The sequence below is a fragment of the Malaya genurostris genome, chromosome 1 (genome assembly GCF_030247185.1).
Source record: "Malaya genurostris strain Urasoe2022 chromosome 1, Malgen_1.1, whole genome shotgun sequence".
In the NCBI taxonomy this organism is placed as follows: domain Eukaryota; kingdom Metazoa; phylum Arthropoda; class Insecta; order Diptera; family Culicidae; genus Malaya; species Malaya genurostris.
The window spans coordinates 36,072,420-36,097,352 of NC_080570.1; the positions used below are offsets into that span (position 1 = coordinate 36,072,420).

The 24,933-nt window shown below is 37.9% G+C and overlaps 1 protein-coding gene across 1 annotated transcript in view; it reads left to right on the forward strand.

Moving 5' to 3' along the window:
• Positions 1 to 24,933, forward strand: part of LOC131437082 (kinesin-like protein Klp98A) — a 61,246-nt gene continuing 36,313 nt past the window's right edge. The window contains exon 1 of the mRNA XM_058606177.1: positions 1 to 893. Within this exon, the coding sequence (XP_058462160.1) occupies positions 847 to 893 (47 nt within the window). The 5' untranslated portion in view covers positions 1 to 846. The remainder of the gene's footprint in view (positions 894 to 24,933) is intronic.

Genomic DNA, 24,933 nt, shown 5'->3' on the forward strand with positions numbered 1-24,933 from the left:
ACAAAGCAAAGTCGTCCATCATTGAACGACGAGAGCTTGTACGGTTCGGTCGCGTTTTGTACTTTGTTTTGCGAAGAAAAGACAGAAGCTTGAAACTATTTTATTTGTTTCATTGTGTGCTATAGATAAAAAAGCTGTTAAATTTCCATGTTTGTGTGTTTGTGAAAATTTGCTATTGTTTTGCCTTCAATCAGTGCAGCATCTATTCATACTGCTGTCAGTGAAAATGCAGTGAAGTGCAATAACATAAAACGCCTATCTTGCTGATGACTGCGGTGCGATGGGATTGATTTAGGAATTGTGTCTGTTTTTTTTGACAGAATCATAATTGATGTTTTTTTCGTAAGCGTGACAAGTCGGTTTAAGGAGTAAAAATGCCGTGCAAATATCGTTTTTAGTCATCCCACTTACAGCTGCGACGGCCATCAAGTAAGCTCGACCCAAAATATAAGCGAAAGCGAAGCAATAGTGACGACGAAGAATGACACAAAAAGGTTTCCCCCTGGTGTTTGTGTTGCTGCTTGCTTGCTTTCGGAGTGTTGTGCAAAGAAACACTACCCTGATAAATTAATGTGCATAAAGCAGAGCGAAAAGTGGAAAATATGCTAATTGCTGCTAGTTTTACTCAAAATACGGTGCAATAATAAGTCCCCATCTTCATTAGTAAGTAAGAGTGCCAGTTTTCTGCCGTGGGTTATACGAGAGCGGATGTTTTAGGAGATAAGCCTGGAAGCTAAAACATGATCTGGATAATCGGCACCAGAATCGTGCACTGTTACGCCTGTCGTTGATCTGTGCTGGGATTTACATCACGGTCGTCTAGAATTCAGCTGTGGATTTGAAGAAATGGCGTCACTGAAGGTCGCTGTTCGCGTAAGACCTTTCAATCAAAGGTGAGATGTTCTACTATTATTATTATTATTACTAGCATGGTTAAACTAATGATTAGACGATTACCGATCTACTTTCTGCGTTATCAAATCACGTACATCGATTTGGGGTCAGTGTATTTGTTTCTTTAGGAAATTGATTGCTTTCGAATCCGGGTTATTGGAATAAAAGCAGCCCAGAGAATTACATTTTATTGCAATGGATTTATTATTACGAGCGTAGGAATTTGTTTTTGGTACCAACGATTTTATGTACAGAAGAAGACAGGAACTACATCATGCCATAGAGTGTACTTTTAGATACCAATTTTGGTTTTCCCGAACCGGTACGCCAATATTTAGCTAACGAGCGATTAACACCACACTGCGGTAAAAGCGGGTGTAAAAGTTAAAGTGTTATTAGCAATACATAATACATGCATAAGTCCCAGAGTTGACCTAATAATTTGTTTTTCAATCCACCTAGTGGTGTAATGATGCCTTTCTCTTGTTACTTATGTTTCCAAAAACATCATTAGAAGATATATTTTTTCTTCAATCTTAAATAAAATTGAAACTTTCTTTGGGTATGAACTAACATAACCTTTTTAATTTGTGAACAGTTATGTCAAGATGATAAGATGTTTTCTTCATTTTGTATCGTCGCACTAGATGATTAAGCACACATTAAACAGCAACCTATTAGACTATTTTATTTGAGCATAAGTTTGTGGAGATCGATCAAATCAACTCTGAGAAAATTGAGTGAGTTTTAGAGTTTTTGACCACTATTTTCGGTACTTCAGGAACCGGGAATTTGGAATAAATATAAGCGAAGTCGGTTCATTTTGTAAGTAACTAATATAGCCTACAAATTGAATCAGTTTTGAGCCAAATCTAGAAGATCCCTATTTTGCATCCTAGGAAAGCACAATAAAATTCAATAGCAACCTATGGGACTTCGAGATTTTTTATTTAATGAGTGACATTATTTGACACATACTCACACACATACACACACAGCCACATACATTGCTCGGCTCGATGAACGGTGTCGAATGATATAAAACACTTAGCCATCCGGGCCAATTTTTCAAGTGATTGTATAAATTTTCTATATGAGATAGGCAATAAGTGTACTTTTTATAGAAAAGCATCGTTATCATGATTTTCCAATAAATCTAATAAGTAAAAATAAGTAATGAATAAAAGATTTAGTACTTCACATTTTTTTTCACCTGAAAAATATAGATTTTAATGTGGCAACCCTGCACGCTATACCAAATTAAACAAAACACACGGCGAACGGAGCAACGTACCGACGCGTACCAGTTTTGCATCGTCATTTTGAATGACGAATTAAGGGGCGGGTAGGGTCTAACACTTTTGAAAAATCATTTATTATTTCCTTTATATTTTCTTATATTAAAACATTGCTAGAGTTTTCTGTGAAATTTTCAAGCCTATTGGAACGAAACTCTGGAAGGTCTCATTCTCATTCGACGAAGAAGAAAGAGCTCGGAGCACAGGCCCAAGATTTCTACTTCGATTGACTTCAAAACTTAACAAAACATTCTTGAAATGTTTCATTATAATAAATTATAAAAGAAAAAATTTGATTTTTTGAAAAGGTTAGACCCTACGGGCTCCCTGGAGTAATAAATTGTTTCCATTGATTTTATAGACAAAAAGTACGGGTGTGTAACGTCAGAGACATACTTTCGAATATCAATTAGTTGATCGATTGTGTGAATTGTGCAAGCTTTCCTCTTTTTCACTACTAGAATTTGAAACGATACACCTAAATTAAAGTACAGATTAGTTACATTGAACATTCTGACACACAATTAAATATTACGAAATAACTAGTATAGTTCTTTATGATAAAATAATGGTGGTTCTGAAAGGAACCTTTCATTAATGGCTTCTAAGTCGGTGCTATGCATTTTATATAGCAAATCAGCAGAAAGTTCTACTACAAACTACAAGTGGTTGAAAAATGGGCCGTATACAGTATAGTGAAAAAAATTTCGCATAATTTTTTGGGTATACAATTATTGTTCTAAATAGAAACATACAGAATTTTGATGGCAATTATTTCGTTTCGGATTTAAATATTGCAGTGAAAAATGTTATCAAAATGCCGTACGAGATAAATTTCTGGCATTCAGAAGGGCCAAACTGTGTAATTCTTTAAGATATTAAAAACTGTTGCGAATTTTGCACTGCGAAAATTGCACACAGGGTAAATTTTAAAAATGCGCCCCATAGTATTCAGGACAAAAGAACCTATTTGAAGAATTCTGGAATAAAAAAATGAACCTGAGCTCAAGAACTAGATTCAGAACTTAGAACAGACTCAGAATTCAGTGGGATTTTAGCAGACTACAATTTCGAAACTGAAATCAGTTCCGGAATCTATTTCCAGAATCTAGTTCAGCACGCAGGCTCTGAATTCTAAACCCATATTCCGGAACTAAGCTCTGAAACTCGAAGACGATTTCTCGCCACGACTACCAAAATGGGTTGCATAGAGTACAGTAAAACGTCGCATAATTCTTTGGGAGTATTATTATGATTCTAAAAAGAACCGAATAGAAGAATTCTGAAATAAGGAACTGGACCTGAGTTCAAGAACTAAATTTAGAACTGAGAGCAGGCTCAGAGATCAGATTCAATTCTAGAACTACCATTTCGGAACTGAAATCAGTTCCGGAATAAAGTTCCAGAATCCAGTTTCAGAATGCGAATGAGAGTTGCTACCTGAGCGTTTGAGGTTTTAACCACGCAGAAGGTGCACTCTCCGTTGCTGCTGATTGATGATATCGCTCCCTCGACGACCGGAAAGCAAATGATAAATCATTCTCACGACGTCTGCTTCCATCCAACACACAAGAAGAAATGATCGATTTTCGACCACGGTTCCCCTTTTATACGCATTCAGATGAGGATATGTTCCTGACTACTTCAAAATCGTCGTCCTTGCGCGAAAAAGTCAAGCAAAAGTAAAGAGTTTTAGAAAATTTAATTTTTGAGTTGTTTGTGGTTATCTCACTCTGTTCAAAATATTATCCTAAATTCCTGATCATATTTGTGATGAAATGGTGAAATAATTATGTTGCTGCCGTTAATACAAGTCGAGATATTCACGATTAAGTTCTGCCCATTCTTCCATATGGCTAATTTTGAAAAGGCACCCCATAGTAAAGTAAGTCGTATTCACGACAAAAACTTTAAACGCGTTTTTCTCGAAAACAGGTTTTGAAAGTCCGTGTCCATCGGCATTCAGAAACTACTGCACAATTTTTTTCAAATTTTGCAAACACTTTCTACATATAAAAAACTAGACCCCAACCTTTTCCTTTTCGTTGTTTGTTACTTTGGGGAGGTTTAACAGCTAGAAAATGGCGGATTTTTTCGTGAAAAATCGTAATTTTCACTTTGAACAACCATCAAAAATAAAAAAAAATAAAAAAAATCAAACAGAAACGTTGGGGTCTAGAAAAATTTCATTTGTTCTCTTCTGATTAGTCTACGCTGAGATACAGTGGACATCGCAAATCGTGATTTCGTGATCCTATAATTTCGAAACCGGAAGTCGGATTTGGATGAAATTGCACAGTATATTTAAAGACAATGAGAGCTTTAATTTGAATCATGAATCGTGAAAAACGGCTTGACGGAAAACGGCCTAATTGCTGAGAAATCGAAGTGAGTTCCATTCCATTTTTGGAGATTTTTTTCACCATTATCAGAGCTTTCAGAAGCGGAAATCGGGGACTAGTAGTCCTAAAGTAGATTTATATATTCACTAACTAACAAGATCTGCCAACTAGATGAATTTAGCGGTAAGTTTTATAAAACTACTCATGAAATTGAAAATTTTCACTAATCGTACTGTAATATCGGAACCGGAAGTCAGATCTGGATCAACTTTTCAGGGACTTTTTAAAAATTTTAAGACCTTTTATTTGCTTCTTAATTTGTAAAAATCGATAAATTTGCGCATTTTTTTCATAAATTTGGAGATATTTCCTTGTAATTCCGGAACCGGAAGTCGGATCCAAATGAAATTCAAAAAAATTGTATGAGGCCATAAGACATTTCTTCGAATCTAAGTCTGTGAAAATCGGCTTAGTCATATCTGAGAAACGCGTGTGGTTATTTTTTTTCCTTTTTTTGATGCAGTAATTCCGGAACCGGAAGTCGGATCCACATGAAACTCAACAACTTTCTATGGGACCTATGGGTTCAGCCATTTCTGAGAAAATTAAGTGGCATTATTTGTCACACACACATAACAGATCGGCTGAAAAGTTCGTATCGTTTCTATGAGAGGGCGCCACTAGAATTAAATCCATACCATCAGTTAGTACCAACCTTCAAAAGATACCTGTATAAATTTGACAGCTGTCTGATTATTAGTTTGTGAGATATTGCATTTTGAGTGAAGTTACTTTTGTTATTGTGAAAAAAATGGAAAAAAAGGAATTTCGTGTGTTTACGAAACACTACTTTTTGATGAAAAAAAGTGCCGCAGATACCAAAAAATGGCTTGATGAGTGTTATCCAGACTCTGCACCGGGCGAAGCAACAATTCGTAAGTGGTTTGCAAAATTTCGTACTGGTCATATGAGCACCGAAGACGATGAACGCAGTGGACGTCCAAAAGAGGCTGTTACCGATGAAAACGTGAAAAAAATCCACAAAATGATTTTCAATGACCGTAAAGTGAAGTTGATCGAGATAGCTGACACCCTAAAGATATCAAAGGAACGTGTTGGACATATTATTCACGAATATTTGGATATGAGAAAGCTTTGTGCAAAATGGGTGCCGCGTGAGCTCACAATCGATCAAAAACAACAACGAATTGATGATTCTGAGCAGTGTTTGGAGCTGTTATATCGAAATAAAACCGATTTTTTTTCGTCGATATATAACAATGGACGAAACATGGCTCCATCACTTCACTCCGGAGTCCAATCGACAGTTAGCTGAGTGGACTGCACGCGATGAACCGAACCCTAAGAGTGGAAAGACTCAACAATCGGCCGGTAAGGTTATGGCGTCTGTATTTTGGGATTCGCGTGGTATAATTTTCATCGACTACCTTGAAAAGGGAAAAACCATCAACAGTGACTATTATATAGCGTTATTAGAGCGTTTGAAGGACGAAATTTCAAAAAAACGGCCTCATTTGATGAAGAAAAAAGTTTTGTTTCATCAAGACAATGCACCGTGTCACAAGTCGATGAAAACCATGCTGAAATTGAGCGAATAGGACTTCGAATTGCTCCCTCATCCACCGTATTCTCCAGATTTGGCCCCCAGTGACTTTTTCCTATTCTCAGACCTCAAGAGAATGCTCGCTGGTAAAAAATTTAGAAGCAATGAAGAGGTAATCGCTGAAACTGAGGCCTATTTTGAGGCAAAGGACAAATCGTACTACAAAACTGGTATCGAAAAGTTGGAAGATCGCTGTATCGCCTCTGATGGCAATTATGTTGAATAATAAAAACGAATTTTGGCAAAAAAATGTGTGTTTCTATTAAACGATACGAACTTTTCAGCCGAACTGTTACATACATAAACACACACACACACACACACACACACACACACACACACACACACACACACACACACACACACACACACACACACACACACACACACACACACACACACAGAGAGAGAGAGAGAGAGAGAGAGAGAGAGAGAGAGAGAGAGAGAGAGAGAGAGAGAGAGAGAGAGAGAGAGAGAGAGAGAGAGAGAGAGAGAGAGAGAGAGAGAGAGAGAGAGAGACACACACACTTTGTGATCTCGACGAACTGAGTCGAATGGTACATAACACTCGGCCATCCGGGCCTCGGTTCAAAAGTCGGGTTTCACAGTGATCGCATAACCTTTCTATATGAGAAAGGTAAAAAATCAGGAAAAAATTTTGTGTTGATTTTCACGCAATTAAAATTTGTTTTGAACGCAGCTAAAAGTACAAGCGTTTGTTTTCTTCGGTATTCGGCACAAAAACAACGTGCTGTCATTACACACACATGACATTTGTCGGAATGACGCCATCTGCTTTCTGTCAAAAGATACGGTGGGGTGCCGGCAACCGAAAACCTTCCCCTATTTTCGCCCGTTTTGTTGTTTTGTTTTGTTTAAAAGAACGAATAAGTTCATGTCCCACTTTTAATCCAGAAAGACTACTATCTCGATTAAATTTTTCAGATTGATTGGTGATCCTCAGTACGAAATTTCCCAGAAAACTTATTGACTTTACTAGGTAGTAACCATCAAAGCCTTTGCTTTGGTTATTTCTACCGGACATGTGTTGCGTCGACATTTTCGGACTCAGCCAACCTATTCTCGTCATTCTTTCAAAGCGTGCTAAGTAATAACTCACCGCCTTTGTCAGAATCGTACCTGAGTAGTTTGCCGACGTATTCTTTGAGTATACCTGCTACTGCTTTTACTGAATGCGAGGTGTACAACAATCTACGACAAGTCGATGGATCGAAAGGGCCAGGATCTGACGGGTTGCCTCCGACGCTCGTGAAGGAATGTTCTTATGCTTTGGCTTTACCTGCATCTCTGCTTTTCAACCGCTCGCTTGCTGAGCACTATTTTCCAGCGAAGTGGGAAGAAGCTGTAATAGTTCCTGTTCACAAAACTGGAAACGTGCACGATGCCACGAATTATAGAGGAATTTCTATCCTAAGCTGTTTACCAAAAGTATTCGAACGCATGGTGTTGGATGTTCTTTACCCTTCAGTAAAGCACATTATCGCCAATGATCAGCATGGGTTTATCAAAAAGCGGTCTACTACCACAAATTTAATGAGCTACGTTTCTTTATTGATAGACAAAATAGAAAAACGACAGCAAATCGATGCGGTGCATTTTGATTTTTCAAAAGCATTCGACCGTGTTCCTCATCAGTTCGCTGTGGAAAAATTGAGGCGTAGTGGATTCCCTGTTTGGTTAACCAATTGGATTCTATCATATCTCACGGATCGTAATGCTTCCGTATGAATCGGATCTGCACTCTCGGAATCGTTTCACGTTACTTCGGGTGTACCGCAAGGGAGCCATCTCGGACCACTTCTTTTCGTGTTATTCGTGAACGATCTTCACAGTGAATTGTCGTCATTTAAAGTAATGTATGCTGAAGATCTCAAAATTTATCGCATCAATTCAAGCCTTGTGGATTGCTGTGCTCTACAAATGGATATTGACCGAATCCTGGATTGGTGTGACAGAAACGGCATGACAGTAAACATTAAGAAATGTAATGTGATCACTTTCTCACGGGCACAGTCTCCAATTATTTTCGAATACTCCATGATGATGGCTTCAGTTGAACGAGTTTCGTCTATTAAAGACTTGGGCATCATTCTCGATTGCATGCTTCGTTTCATCGAACAGTTTTCATTCGTTACTGCGAAGGCCTATGCAGTTTTGGGACTAATCAAACGAAACACTCAAAACTTCAACGACGTATACTGCCTCAAGACAGTTTACATCGCACTAGTACGCAGTATTCTGGAGTATGAAGTTACAATTTGGGCTCCGTATCACGGTGTTCACATCGATCGGATCGAAAGGGTGCAGAAGTGCTTCGTCCGATTCGCACTCCGAAGACTACCTTGGATAAATCGTCCTCAACTACCTCGCTACGAGAATCTCTGTGCTCTCATCAACCTACCTACTTTACAAAACAGACGAATACTCCTTCAACAACTCTTCGTGTTCGACCTACTGAATGACAACATTGATTGCCCCATACTACTGGAAAGAATTAATTTTAACGTTCCGGGAAGATCATTGCGAAGAACGGATTTTCTTCGTCGCTCCCTTCATCGCACACAGTATGGCCAAAACAACCCAATGGATGTCTGTTGTCATCGTTTCAATAGCGTGTATCATTTATTTGATTTTAATATGAGCAAAGACACATTCAAATCCAAAATAATATTTTTAAGTTAACATAATTGTGTAGCTATAAAGTAAAAGTCTGTGCGATAGGTCACCTCTAGTCGAAGACAGTAAAGAAATAAAAAAAAATTAAAAAATATCTAATGCCGCTTTGTCACATCGTTTTTGGTCGTATGCATAAAAAACTTCATTTTAGATGTTAACCTATTTTTGTGCAAAGGGCACATCACCATTTTCATATACTTTATGTTTCATCTTCGACTCGTCAGTACATAACAGTTTATGTTGAACTGTTATGTGCCCTATTCATAACAATAGGTTTTTTAACCCCTCAAAAGGACCAAAACCTGAATCGGCCAGTATATGCCGAAAATCGTTTACGTTCGGCACGTCAGGTAAGACGTTGCACTTCGGTGCAAATAAAATGAGTGTTCTGCAAGTAGCAGAAACTTTATGTCTGCCTAGCGATTTATGTTGAACTGCTGGGTCACGTAACAGTTCAACAAAAACTGTCATGTACTGACGAGTCGAAGACGGTTAGGTTTGTTTACTTCTGTTGCTTAGGTCGTAATTAATATTTAATACAGAATTAAAATGTGATTTATTCGAAATAACCCTTTCGTCGAAATTGACCCTTCTGGCGAAACGACTTTAGACGAAATGACTCACTCCGACTGTAATCGGCTCATTCATACAATGCCTAAGGAATGCATCCACGTTTAATGGCCCCTTCCGATAACAATGCCTCGACAGAAGTTGCCGACAAAATATAATACTGACCTAATTCTTTGCTCTATTCCATTCCAGAGCCCCACAAGAACTGTATAAATTTCAAACGAAAAACTTCTTGTGTGACATAATTCATTGCTCTATTATGAAATCGCTAGGCGAAAATGAGGCCCACGGCACGAGAGACCTTCTGGATCATATTTCAAAGGATATGTGCACGCACGTAGGCACAGAAAACTAAGCGTCCTTTCCAACCCCGGTATTCGCTCGTCGCTCGCTCGGTTCTGGTCCCGTTTACTCATTTACCTACTTACAGTTTGGCGTGCATTCAAAAGTACATAGGAACCGAAACAAGCAGCCGCCGCAACTAGGCAGTAAATGCCGCAGACGGGTAGTGTTTGCTGATTTTTGCATGCGAACCATGCAACCAACCAAGCTTCAAAACAAAGTCAGTTTCTTTCTTTGTTTACCATCTTTAGCAGTACTCGGGGTCTAAGATCCCGCGTCCGACTCGTACTCGACCTGGACCCTACCTGGCAGTAGCGTTAATTGCCCTCTTCAACCGCGTACGTAGGACTCGAGTTGGACCTGAACGAAGAAACCAGAGGTTAAAGCTCCAATGAAATTACCTTCTAACAACTACAGACTCATACTACTACTACTACTACTACTACTACTACTACTACTACTTAGAATCGTTTGTGGTAGTACTCATGTGGTGCCGTGGATCATAACTAACTAAGTTGAGTCATAGCCCAGGGATAAATAAAATTGTTCATGGTTGGTAATTGCGAATCACGACACTGAACTAGTCAATGATTGAGAATCCGCAACCTCCGTCCTCCGTTCGTCTGTCGTATTTTGTTTTTCCAACCGATAGTCCGTTTGAATGGTTGTCGTCATCGTTGTCGCGTTTTCTTGTTGTTCAAGTCCAAGCGCAACGACGAATCAAACTCAGACTGTCGGTCGGTCGGTTGGACACCGAGAGGTCAATTATTGCTATTTGTGTTGTCTTTGTTTCCAAAGTCCAGGGTCGTTTGTGAGAGCTGTGTGGTGAGAACTGTATTATATTGCGAGACTTTTCCTGATGTCGACAAGGGTTGAGACTGGCGAGTGGACAGGAGTAAAATGTTTAATTCTATTTAAAATGGATTTCCTCAAAGCTAGTAATTTTATAATTCCCTCAAGTGGTCTGTTTCTGCAGTTTAAAACAAATCGAATCATAGCTCATTTTTTAAAATACACATTTTCAAACCTTGATGGGGTTTGGCACCACAACCCAATTTTCATTCTATCATTCTGCAACTAACGCAGAAAGCTCAGTCGACCCGGTGGAAACCGTGTTATTGACCAAATGTTACCATAAACACAAGCGTGTAGAGACATGATATAGGAACTTTTGAGCACCAAAAAAGAATCGATACCATTCCAACCGAAAATGAACATCTCAACAGCATTTTTTTCTCATAAATACGTTTATTTCATAGGCAATATACATAAGTTTTTCTTCGCCGTGGCATCCACAATACATGGTACTTTAAACCTAATACATTTCGAATATCATATTAGTATGCTGGTATTCATTAGTTAATCTGAACACTGTTTTTATCAAGCGAGTTGCTATTTTAAATTACATTAAATAAAATACATTTATTTTGTACATGATCTCATAACTATTTCAGGTTTGTTTGTATCAGTTCATCACTTTTATTCAATATGTTGGCTATTGGTTGAACTCATGGAAGAGAAAACAGTCTAACATTAAATAAAATTTAAATTGGAACTCCAATGGATTTAATGAAATGATAGAGAAGTTTCGTGTATGTAAGGTCACGACAAGCAAGAATGTCGCGAACTGGGACATTGGATAGTCTACCCTGGGTACGCAAGGAATTTATTAGTTGATATCTGACATCACGATACTCTACGCATGTCCAAACAACATGGTCAATATCGCGGTAACCTTCGCCACAAGCACAATGATTAGTCTTGGAAAGTCCAATTCGAAGGAGATGTGCATCTAACGTGTAGTGATTGGACATGAGTCTGGACATCACACAAATGAAGTTCCTACTCACATCCAGTCCCCTGAACCGTACCTTAGTCGATATTTTAGAAATAATTGAGTGCATCCACCGACCCAGATCATCTTTATCCCAAGAAGCTTGCCAGCTGGTAAGTGTTCTTTGGCGAGACGAGCTATAGAATTCGTTGAAAGCAATCGGTCTCTCATAAATTTCACCCTCAATAGCACCACGTTTGGCTAAAATATCGGCTCTTTCATTGCCTGGAATGGAGCAATGAGCCGGGATCCAAACTATTGTGATTTGATAATTATTGTTCATTGTGTCGTTCAGGAACTGTTTTATTCTGCCCAAGAAAAACGGTTCATTTTTGCCAGCAGCGTTTGAACGAATGGCTTCAATTGCACTCAGACTATCTAATCTCAACAGCGTTGCTATAGTGGAGATTTGGGCAGTCACAAAGTCTAAGATTGGCCCTAAGCTCTCCATGGTATAAGTTGGAGCCGACACGAAAAAGTTGGTTTTCATCATAAAGTGCAAACAATTTAAATGAAGATTAGAATTGTTTCAACTAAAACGGTGGACACTCTTGAATTGCTGAGCAAGTTTTTGAGAATTTACCCCGTTTGTAAGAAGTATACTCTCTAAGTCATTTTTTCATGCTGTTTTTCTGACGTGATTAAGTCTTACTTTACTATTGGGATGCCATTTCAAATTTCACTCTGTACCATCGGAAAAATGTTCAGCAATTTGTGATAAAACTTTCAGTAGTAGGTGACAACCACCAACATCACAAAATTGAAATATCTTTAACAATTGATTTTAAGAAACAAACCAAATTCTAAAATTTAGATACCTCGATGTAGCAGCTTTCAAACAAGCTAGAGTTTCTCATATAGAAAGACTATGCAATCGCTGTGAAAACCGACTTTACAACCGAAGCCCGGAGGGCCGAGTGTCATATACCATTCGACTCAGTTCGTCGAGATCACAAAACGTCTGTGCGTATGTGACAAATAATGTCACTCAATTTTCTCAGAGATTACTGAACCGATTTTCACAAACTCGGATTCAAATGAAAGGTCTTATGGCCTCACACAATTTTCTTGAATTTCATTTGGATCCGACTTCCGGTTCCGGAATTACAAGGAAATATGTCAAAATTTATGAAAAAATACGCACTTAATTTTCCCGGAAATTTCTCAACCGATTTTCACAAACTAAGAAGCAAATAAAAGGTCTTGAAGTTCTTTAAATAATTCTCGAAGAGTTGATTCAGATCCGACTTCCGGTTCTGGTGTTACAGTGCGATTAGTGAAAATTTTCCATTGCATGAGTATTTTTTCACAAGCGATGGCGAAACGAGGTGCACATTTTTATGAAACTTACTAGCTGAATTACCCGGCATTGCTCGGAAATGTTCCGTGAAGGGAAGACCGAAAAAACTTCTCGAAGTTGTCCTGCTTAGTGAAATACTCTTGTAGTGAAACATAACTTAGACGGAAACCTGATCGAACAATACTCCGTTCATGTTCAGATTGCGAATGATCAGTGCCCCATCTCAGATCTCACAATAATCATAATTTTCATGGTATTCTCGACAAACCTCACTTAGTTGCTAGAAATTTACTGTACTCGTAAAGAAGTACCAATTTTTCGTAAAACTCGATCAATTTTCCCTTTCACTTTCCATGTTCGGGCACTTACTCCACTCTCTCACCCTCTAAATAACCTCTATAATCTATTTTGATTTAATTTCTTTTTTGTCAGTGAACTTACTACAGATCTCCTCCATGATTACCCCGAGTATTGTAGAAAGTATCTGTGCTTTTCAAAAAATATCGATTCCCACCTTTGGTACATGTGCCAAACTTGATGGCGATTCGTTTAGTTGTTTTGTAGTTATGCTGAGACTTGAATACACTCACGTTCATAGGCAGACAATGATTATTTTCCCTTAGTTCTTTGAATTCCCTGACAAAATGGAACCAGATCTTTTGAAATTATTTAAAGAAAAATACGACCTTGAAATTCTTGCCACTCTCTTGTTTTAAAAAAAAAATGGGAGATTGAAATTTATTTTCAAAAACCCCTCCTTCTAGTCTAAATGTCGATTCTCTTCAAATTTCGTCATCGACCCTGAAGAGCTTCTTTGTGCCAAATTTGATAGCAATTCGTTCAGTAGTTCCGGAGTTGCGCCATTACTACATCCACCCTACACGAATACCCTAAATTGCGCAAAAAGTATCTATAGCCTTCAAAAAGTATCGATTCTCGTCAAATTTTTTAGAGGCACTTACTACACCCTCTCCCCACAGAATATCTTTATAATCTTATCTAAGTTGTGCAAAAAGTGTCTTCAAAAAGTACCGATTCTCGTCAAATTAGATAATATGGAAATATTTTTATAACCATCTCTGAAGAGCAAGAAGTACATGTACCAGGTTTGATAGCAATCCGTTAAGTAGTTTTGAAGTTATGCCATTACAAACATTACACCCCCCCCCCCCCCTTTTTAAAGGCACTTGCTGCATCCATCCCCCATTAAATTATATCTACGGTATGCAAAATGTTTCTAAGATCTTCAAAAATATAGGTTTTCATCAAGTTATATGAATTTTTTCATGACCCCTCCTTGGTTATGACACTTGCTACGCTCCGTCTCCCCATAAAAATACGCTTATGACCATCTCTGAAAAGCAAAAAGTACATGTGCCAAGTTTGATAGCAATCCTTTCAGTAATTTCGGAGCGGGGCTGGGGTCCACTAGGAGATTGATAGTACCTATTAGCTCTCTCCGGACTGTACCAGCCTAGATGCCGTGTGGAATCCGGCGGAAAAAAATGAACCAAGAAAAGATCCACTGGGTTCCTGCTTCCATGTCGTAAAAGGCGACAATTGCCGGAGTTTCTTTTTCCTTTCAGTTATCAGATATTTTCAATGTTTTACTTCTGATTACTCTATTTTACTAAATCATCTCTTTATTCAACATATCAATTTCCGTCTAGCTTCGGAGAAAAGTTTTATTAGGAATGATTTCTTCTTCCATGTTATTGATTGTCTTTCAGGATTATAAAATGAATGATAAAATTCAACCATTGCGCAAATCCGTTTATATTACAAAGTTAATAATAGAGATAACATATATCGGTATTTTGAATACATAGTAAAAAACACTTGATATTAATGTTTCAAACAGTAAATTAATATTTTTCTCGGTAGCCGGCTGCCCAGATCAACTAATATAACCAATTAATAATTTTAATAAATAATTAAAATAATAAAGCGGAAATAATAAAGAATCAAGACGCGTGTGAAATCTGTTGACCTTTGTTTGGTGATTTAAAATGATTTTATAATAACTGTTTAGAATATTTCAATGCAATGAATCAACTTTTTTGTTTAAATCCTATTCGCTCGTTTATTTTGTATCACGTAGTTTCATTTATAAAAACGTACTTAATCCACCTAGCAGTGAGATGATACCTTTTTTTTATCAATCCATATGTGTTTTTTTTGCATGACTAAAAAAAACGCGAAAGGTAGATGCATAAACGAGTGACTGCATACTCGACAGCCGGCTGTCCGGAGTTTTGTCAATTTCGGAGATTGACTGTTTCGTGCATTATATTGCCAGCACAAAGTAACACATAAAACGATAATATTTAAAACATTTTTGGTAGCCGGCTATCCAGAGCAATAAACACATGATAACATTATTAAAATATTTACTAACAAAGTATCCTCTCCTGTGATGCATGTGGGAATGCAGAGGATTCCTCGGTTCTTAGTAGCAACATGCATCGAACTAACAATCCTTTCCCTCCCAAGTAGATCTGCATTCGGACGTGGCCGGCGTCGGTATTGATCAGCATGCATGGTTCAATACAGTTTGCACAGTGTGAAACAATGTGTTATTCCCAAACATGTTACTTCAAAATATCATTTTGCAATCTCAATTGGTCCAAATCAATAACGGAGTAGCAACACACGGGCGGTCTCACTTGCTACATCCACCCCCCATATAATCATATCTAATACATGCAAAATGTTTCCATGGTCTTAAAAAAGTATCGATTCTTTTCAAATTAGACAAATTTTTTCATGACCTTTCTCTGTTAAGAACACTTACTACGCTCCCTCCCCCATTAAAATATCCTTATGACCATCTTAGAAGAGCAAGAAGTATCTGTGCCAAGTTTGGTGGCAATCCGTTAAGTAGTTTCGGAATTATGCCGTTTTAAACATTACATCCCCCTATTTAAAGGCACTTGCTACATCCACCCCCATATAGTCATATCTAAGGTATGCAAAATGTTTCTACGGTCTTCAAAACGTATCGATTCTTGTCAAGTTATATGAATTTTTCCATAACCCTCCCTTGGTAATGACACTTGCTACGCTTCACCCCAAATAAATACACTCCCTAAACCATCTCTGAAATACAAGAAGTACCTGTGCCAAGTTTGGTGGCAATCCGTTCAATAGTTCCGAAGTTATCGCGTTACAAACATACAAACTTACATCCATTTTTATATATATAGATAGATTGCTAAATTCATCTAGTTGGCAGATCTTGTTAGTTAGAGAATATATAAATATACTTTGGGACTACTAAAGACTGTCCCAGAAAGTATGGACGCAACCAAAAACCGCTGCCATTTCGCAATGGTTCAGAATCTGTCAATTTTCATGGCTGCGTCCTGTTGTTTACACTCTTCTCTAACCACTTGTGCAGTTGTTAGTCGAAAAATTTGGTAAGAAAGCTATGGTCTAGCAAGACATTTGTAGCTGCGGTAAGATTTCGAAACATCACCACTGCTTCAATGAACAGCGAAATATACATCAAGGAATGCAACGACTTCTACCCATGATTCGAAGCCACAAGGATCCTGTTGTCTTCTGGCCAGATCTTGCTAAAACTGATTCAATTTGTGGACTATTTTAGAATGAACCGACTTTGGCTATACTTAAAAGTTCCCGCTTCCTGAAGTACTAGAAGTAGTGGTCAACAAGTTTAAAACGAGACTCAATTAATTTTCTCAGAGATGATTAGATCGATTTCCACAAAAAGGTTCAAATGAAAATTGCTGTTTAATTTCATCCGGGTCCGATTTCCGGTTTCAGAACTACAGGGTAAAGCGTGTTTAATCATTTAGTGCGGCGATGCAAAATAAAGAAAAATTCTTATCAACTTGACATAACTGTTTACAATTTGAAAAGGTTTTGTTAGTTTGTACCAAGGATGGCTTTTATCGTATCAAAGAACGTTCGCTGGCAACTCTTCAACGATTGAATCAGTGCCATCAAAGAGAGTTGAAAATCATCGCAACAACAAAAACCCGGCATGGTTCATTTAACATAGAATCGACACCAGTGCGAGAGCGAATTTCTCTCGATGATATTTCTGAGAATCAAAGGTTGGCACGCCGCTGTGGGGATCTTCTCTGAAGCAACAAACGGTCGCTTATTCTCGTTTCGCGATCCGATTCTATACAGGCAGTTGACAATTGCGATAGAATCATTTTACTATTGCCGCTTATTCTAACTATGTGCATATAACCTTTGTATAAGTTGTATCTATGAAAATAGCTGTGAATTCTTAACACAAGGGTTTTGAAATATTGCAACTTAGTATGAGAATCATCAAGTCGAATCATCGATTCGATTTTCTGCGATAATTGTCAACTTGCGATTCTCTCTTGGTAAATTCCACACAGCAGCGATCATTATCAATTCTGCAATTTTTTTTAAGGGCCGAGAAATACTCAGAGTATGAAGTGGAGCGAAGGAATGTAGAAAAATTCTCTCGCGGTTCATGCATTGAGAGACTCGAGTTCTTGTAGCATCTTCTACCGGATTGAAAATGTTGTATACAATATAGATAGCAATATAGCAGCTTCTGTGAAATTTTCGGCAATCACCAACACCGGTTTGTACTCAAAGAAAGTCTATTATTGAAGCTGGATGGGACAATGTTGAACTAGCTGTTAATATTATTTCACAGGTCTACTATGATTATTATAATCAATGTACTAGAGAGAGTGTACTAAATATAACGTTATATAACGAATATAACGGCAAATATTTACTCAGAAAAGGTAGCGCGTTGTTGTCAGACCACTGAAGGGCAGTTCAGAAATACTTAATTTTGGACTATGTGATTTATAAAAGGTCCCTTGAAACAAATTTTCTAAATCACAACCTTTTTTTTCAACAATTTTTCGCCAATATAATATTGTCTCGCTTGTCATCCGTCGAGCATCCATTCTGAGAAGCCTTGATAACGTCAATCATCAATCCCAGCGTGCCATGGTCTAGGCCCGCTCGCTCTGGCAGTCTGGTTGGTATTTTTTTTTTACCAACGTGTGCTTTACCAACATGAAAGCGGATTCCGATAGCCGTGAAAAAAAATCCGCCGCCCGGTAGGGCTAAATTCCGGCCTTCGCGGAGGCCTACCGATGCCGATGTTCATGTTTGGCTGGTCAAGCGTTTCGATGCCGCGTGTGCGCGTCGGTGAGTGTATGTGTGTGCAGAAAAAAAAACAAAAAAAAATGAAAACCAGCGTTCTTTATTCGTATATAGAATTAATTTGACACGGTTCGCATGCTTTCGCAACGGTAAACTTGGACAGTTGTTGAGCTGTTTTCGTTTTTTATTGAAAAATTTCTGCGAGACAGGTTACGTACGGAATGTGTTCGATGCATGTCTGACAGACGGTCGGATGCGTTCGTGTGGCCATCGGCAGTGCGAATCCGAAAGGTTTTATTCTTTAATCGGTAACATAAATTTCAAGTCGACGGCTTAAGCATCTTTTTCTTGTTTCGGTCGAGGTAAAACCCGGGTACCCGGTGTTGTTATGCTTAACTAAATAAAAACACTAGGTGAAAACATTCACCATTCGCCAGCATATTGATGTTTATGTAAGAAAGCAACTTTTTCCTCCTTCAACTTCTATGTTTTCTTGTTCGAAAATAGAACCCTCCTAGCTGGAAACCGTAAGGAACTGTTGAAACTCCCTCTCATCCCGGAAACCGCGCGCGAGTGTCTTGTTTGTTGTATGTAGTCTGTTCTCTCGCGGAAACAATCTATTCATGTAAATAAACATCGCGATCAATGTTTAAATTAAGCGTTGTTAGCGTGTAAGATTTCCTACACCGCGATTGACCGGATGCGTGAAACGTGAATCTGGCAATTAGGAATCTCGAAGTACATAGGATTTCTACTAGATGGAGTTGATTCGAGTATGAGTTGCGGTAATATGTGGGTAGGTGGAATGATACATAATTGTTGGTAGCTGGTTGACATGCTGTCACCTGGTTCTTGCATGGAACTAGCGTTTTAAGTGGATGTGGAGCGCGACATAGACTGGTACTGACTTAGCTAAGCATGCGTTGTCAATGACTAGTGAATGACAAAAGAAAAACATGTATTTACATTTCTTTTTCGACGAAAAGTTTTATCAATTTCCAATTGCTAATGATGTGTTTATAGGTCAAAATTAAAAATTATCCTTTTTAAATCCAAAACCAAAGAGTTCAAAATTGAGTTCTCATATATAAATCCGAATACATTGACCCAAGTGACACGTTCGCTAGATCGTTTGGGGATTTGTGGCTTATTTTTGCTTCTTATCATTATCCAGATGGGAAAATGAAAAGCAACATGGGAAGGTTTTGTGCAGTGGATTAAGTGAAAAACAAATCAAAAAAACATTCCCGAAAGAAAGTTGAACGATTCACTATATTGATGTGCTGAAGTAAATTCGGCATCCCCTGAGAAATTGAATCTGTTAAAAGTTTTTAAGGTTAGATGCAGCAAAGATTCTTTTTGAAACAATCAAGTTTGGCTTCAATACTTCTTCCGAGACAGTCGATAAAATAAAACACTTTCGGAAAACAGTGTTGTGAACTGAAAAACTCGCTCATGAGGTTCATTTTTTTAAATCTTTTTATTAGCCCACCTTATGATTTAAGATGCAATCTGTAAAATGGTGGTGGAGATGAAACTCATCACTAGAAATCGATTAGCATGGCTAGCTTACTGATTATCAAGTACAAAATTGTTGATTGCCAGTTGTGAACAATAATACGATTCCAATATGTGTACTCGTGACGAATAAAAAGGATCGTTGTAAGCACGAAAAAATATCATTGTTGTTGACTTCAAACAGGCTGGTTTTCGACCTTCAGTACAAGAAATCAAAATGTTGCTCAAAGAGGCAAATGCATCTCGATCTAAAGCAAGTGTATTGTTTCAACTGAACAAATCAACAGTGTTATCTACATTCAATTCTTCAAGGATAAAACAGATGTTGAATATGCACTATATAGAAACCTCAGGTTGGCGGTTAAAAGCATCTTTCAAGCCAATTGTCGTAAGTACGAGTTTTGATATGGATGGATTCTTTGTATCAGTGTTTAACTTCGACATACCTCACATCAAAGATAACATGGTCACAGCTGCCTTACATCGACTCAAGTTATCGTTTGTTGTTGGTCCGAATGAAATCCCATCTTCTGTACTAAACCGTTGCTCCGTCCGTTAGCAATGCTGTTTAATCTATCGGTTCGGTGAAGTGAGTTTCCCTTGCGTTGGAAGTCATCCTATATCCCCACAAAAATGACGACAAGCGTAATATCGCTAACTATCGAGCAATAACATCCTTGTGTTCAGATCCCATTTCACGAAACGGCCTGTGCGAATTTTAATTGGTTCAGTTATGTCGGATGAGTTTTGGAACCTTTCCGGAGTTCCACAAGGTAGTATCCTCGGCCTGCTGCTGTTCCCGATCTACATGAACGATGTGTCCTTTCTTTTACCACCGGATTGTCGCTTATTTTACGCAGACGGCGCAAAAATTTTTGAAATTATCAAATGCCTCGAAATACAAAAAATGCTGGATCCATTTTTTCCATTTTTTTCCTTTTGGACTTGAGCGTAAAAAAATGCGGCGTTATTTACTTCCACCGTAAAAAGATCCTGTTACTTTCGATTACAAAATCTCAGGACGCCCCCTCGCCAGGACAGAGTACATTAAAGATCTTGGCGTGATTCTGTATTCTGGGTACATGAAAATTCCGAAATCGAAATTTGTTTGTTGATGTCAAAAGTCTTAGAATTGCATGAAACGTCAAGAATTATTGTCATTTCGAAAAAAAATGTTCTGAAAAAATTGACTTTCTGGGATTCCCGAAATTGTGTTATCTCGAAAAAAAAATTTCTTCAAATCTCGATTGGAAATTTAGAGATTTGACAAATCGATATATTTTTGTTGCCGAATGAAGCAGCCGGAAACATTCTAAGGATACCCCATAGGTAGCAAAAGGGGACAAATACAAAATCTCAAATCAGCGTCGGATGGCAAAGTAGAAGTAGGAATAGGACTATAATGGAATGCTGTGGTGGCCAAGTAAAGCGAAGCATGCTTAGATCTTCCAATCAGTTGGGTTATCTTTTCACGTATTTTCATATGCAGGGTAGCTTAATTGGTAAAACAATTTTCCCGGTTAGGAGTTTTCGTGGTTTTCAACACATTGAACATTCGCATGTCTTTTTTTCAATCTGTTTTACCCATTTTATGCTGATCAAATTTAATTCTAGGGAAGTAAAATAGGAGAAATAAACGAGGAATAAAAGGATTCATACGCAAAAAAAATGTTGATCAAATTTAATTCTAGGGAAGTAAAATAGGAGAAATAAACGAGGAATAAAAGGATTCATACGCAAAAAAAATGTTGGTCCAATGGTTTTGCAAGAAGATTCATTTGGTGCATTTGGTGTATTGAAATCTAATAAAGCAAACATGGAAAAAGTAAAATAATAACACATGGATTATAAGTCCCGAGACTAACAATGGAAACAACATTTTTTTTGCAAAATTTTGTTTTATTCATCAACATAATCACCTTTTAGGGTGATACAATGGTTCCAACGTTTTTCCAATTTTTCAATACCATGTTTATAAAAAAAAATATCTTTCGCTTCAAAATAAGCTTCAGTTTCAGCGATGACCTCCTCATTTGAGCTAAATCTTTTTCCCTGGAGCATTTTTTTAAGATCAGCAAAGAGCCAGTAGTCACTGGGGGCTAAATCTGGCGAGTATGGGGGGTGGGGAAGCAGATCAAAGCCCAATTCGTTCAATTTCGCCATTGTTTTCATCGACTTGTGGCAGGGTGCATTGCAGCAATCGCGGCACCCACTTGGAAAAAACCTTTTTCATGCTCAATTTTTCATGAAGGATAGTAAATACACTTCCATATGATATCTGTGTCATCTCAGCAATCTCACGGAGCTTCACTTTACGATCTTTCATTATATTTTTTGTCACTTCACTCACATTTTCCGGTGTAACGGCTTCCACAGGTCTACCCGAGCGTTCCGCGTCATTTGTGTCGGTACGACCCCGTTTAAACTCGGCGAACCACCGACAAATCGTTGCTTTTGATGGACAAGAGTCCGGATAACAATTTTTAATCCATTGTTTCGCTTGCATGGTGTTTTTACCCATTAAAAAACAATGTTTTATCAAAACACGATACTCGGTTTTTTCAATTTTTTTTTCAAACAAACTACAAAACGACGTTACCCCAACCTCGATAACTCAGCTGTTTCTGGTCGGATCAACTTAAAATTTTGACCCGTTTCAAGCAAAGGTTAGTATTCCAGAAAGACGTGGTTACTGGTTTACTACGAGCGCCATCACTGCTTTAGTCTCGGGACTTATTGATCCATGTGTTATATTTAATTTGATTCCCTGAATGGGTGAATTTTGCCGAGTATTGTCTTGTAATGTAATTTGAGTCCGTACACTCTTAAATTTCTTAAAACTAGTCTCGACTTAAGAAATCAAATATGTCTCGGTTTCACTTTTTTTGCAAAGAGAGAACGGAGACTGCATACACCGATAACAAGAAACATATAACGGGTGTTTTTTTAGGAGGTTTGTTTTTTCAATAGGTTTGTTTTTTCTATTGTCTTAAAGTTATTTTAACAGTGTAAAGTGACGTCTCTACTCAGTATTGTTTGGCAATTCATCATAAATAGGTTAACTCTAAAACAACGCCTCCAAATCGTGAAAATTTAATTTCAAAATCAGTGTTCCATTGAAACTGTTTATTGCGAAAAATTCGCTTCAGTGATGAGGCGCATTTTTGGTTGAATGGATATGTCAACAAGACACAATTGCCATATTTGGAGCAAAGGTAATCAAGAATTAACGATGAATCCCGATAAATGTACTGTTTGGTGCGGTCTAGGGCCTGGTGGAATCATCGGTCCTTACTAATTTCTATAAAAATGAGGAAACACGTCGCGTTACCGAGAATGGGAATCAATACAGAACCATGAACAATGAATTTTTGTTGCCAAATCTTCAAGATATGGGTGTGGACGAAATGTGGTTTCAACAGGATGGTGCCACTTGTCATACTGCGGCCGAAACAATTGACTTATTGAAAGAACATTTCAACAACATTATTTCGAGGAATCGAAAACCAGTTTGTTGGCCTCCGTGTTTGTATGATTGGATGCCACACGATTTTTGGCTGGCCGAATGTCATATACTATTCGACTCAACTCGACGAACTGAGCAAATCTCTCTCTCTCTCTCTCTCGGTGTGTGTGAAATATGCACTCACTTTTATCAGATATGGCTGAAACGATTTTCACAAACTATGATTCAAATGAGGTCTCATAATTTTCTAAAAATTTGTAGAACAGGATCTGACTTCCGGCTCCGGAACTAAAGCGTGATAAGTGGAAAATTACCAATTTCATTCGTTTTTTTCACGAACTATGGTCAAAAACAGGTACAAATCCCATAAAACTGTACTGTTTGTGGGTATAAAATCTTAATTCAGCAATACTGGTCCCCCTTTTCCTGTTCCGGAAGCACCGAAAATTGTGAAGAAAAACTCTAAAAATAGAATTCACTTCGATTTCTCTGCGATGCTTGAACCGATGTTCACAAATCTCGATTTGAATCAAAGCTCATAATATCTTTAAAGCTACTGTGAAATTTCATCCGGACTCGACCTTCGGTTCCGCAGCTACAGGACGATGAGTGTCAAAGTTTTTCCTTTAGTAATTTTTCAATGTGTACAACACCGGTACGGGGGGGAGGGGGGCAAATAAAATAAAAGATGCTGATTCATGCTGTTTAGCTTGACTTACATATGCAGAAGTAACAGGAACACAGGCTGGCTTCGTTTGTTAGATTTCGTTTAATTGGTTCAATCGAAATAGAGCATGAGATAGTAAGTCTAGGTTTGACTAGGCTCAAAACTGATTCAATTTGTAATTCCTAAATTTGTTGTGGATACTACTTCTGGTTCAGGAACTACAGGGTAAAAAGGATTTGTAGAGTTTGTCAGATTTAGTCCGAGCAATCCCTCCTATTTATATTTAATGAACAGTTGTTTTTACGAATTCCGCAGTAATATTTATGATGTTATGAGTAATATGAGAAAGGCATCATTACACCACTAGGTGGAATAAAACAGGTTTTTATTTGTGGGGACACGTGGAGTCATTGGTTTATGTGGATAAACCAGCAACGATTGATGCTTTGGAAACCAATATTCAACGTCCAAGTTTGAAAATTTTCTATCGTGAAAAATCACCAATCGAATTTTCTTTGTCATGTTGAATGTCTTACAATTGCATGAAATGTCGAGGTCAGGTGTTCACAAAAACAAATGTTCGAATAAAACAAAAATTTTTTTTACCGGATAACATCAGATCTAAACATTTCATGAATTTCCAGAACATTTTGCATCAAACAATTCTTTTTCGATGTAGGAAATTTTCCTTTAGTAATTTTTCAATTTCGAACATTTTCAAACTCAAACTTTCATAATTACTTGATTAATTTACGAAATTTTGATGACCCTTTTTTATTGTCCCTCAACACATATACAAAAAACTTGCAATGCAATCAGACATTCTTGTTCTAAATTTGTTTGTGACACCATCTGCTGTAGAACGCTGGAAACCCGAACTAGATAGGCAGAGGAATTATTGAATTTCTTCTATTAATCTGAATAGTAAATTTATTATTTATCTTCACTGTGTATAACATTTAGTGGCGAGTGACACGCACAGTACGGCTTTTAACTAGCTTCTGGAATGTTCTAAATATGAACTGGGAAAACTTTTTCCTATGAGAATCAGTTCAGTTAAGTTTTTACTTCAACCGTCACATACACTCACACTGTTTGACCTCATTAGACTTTAAACGGCCATACCACTGTTCGCTGTTTTTTCCCCGTTTTCTGTCATTGTGCCAGATTAATTCTACTAGGGGGCTGTCCATAAAAGACGTCACGCTTTTTTTGACGATTTTCGACTCCCCATCCCCCCGTTTTCAC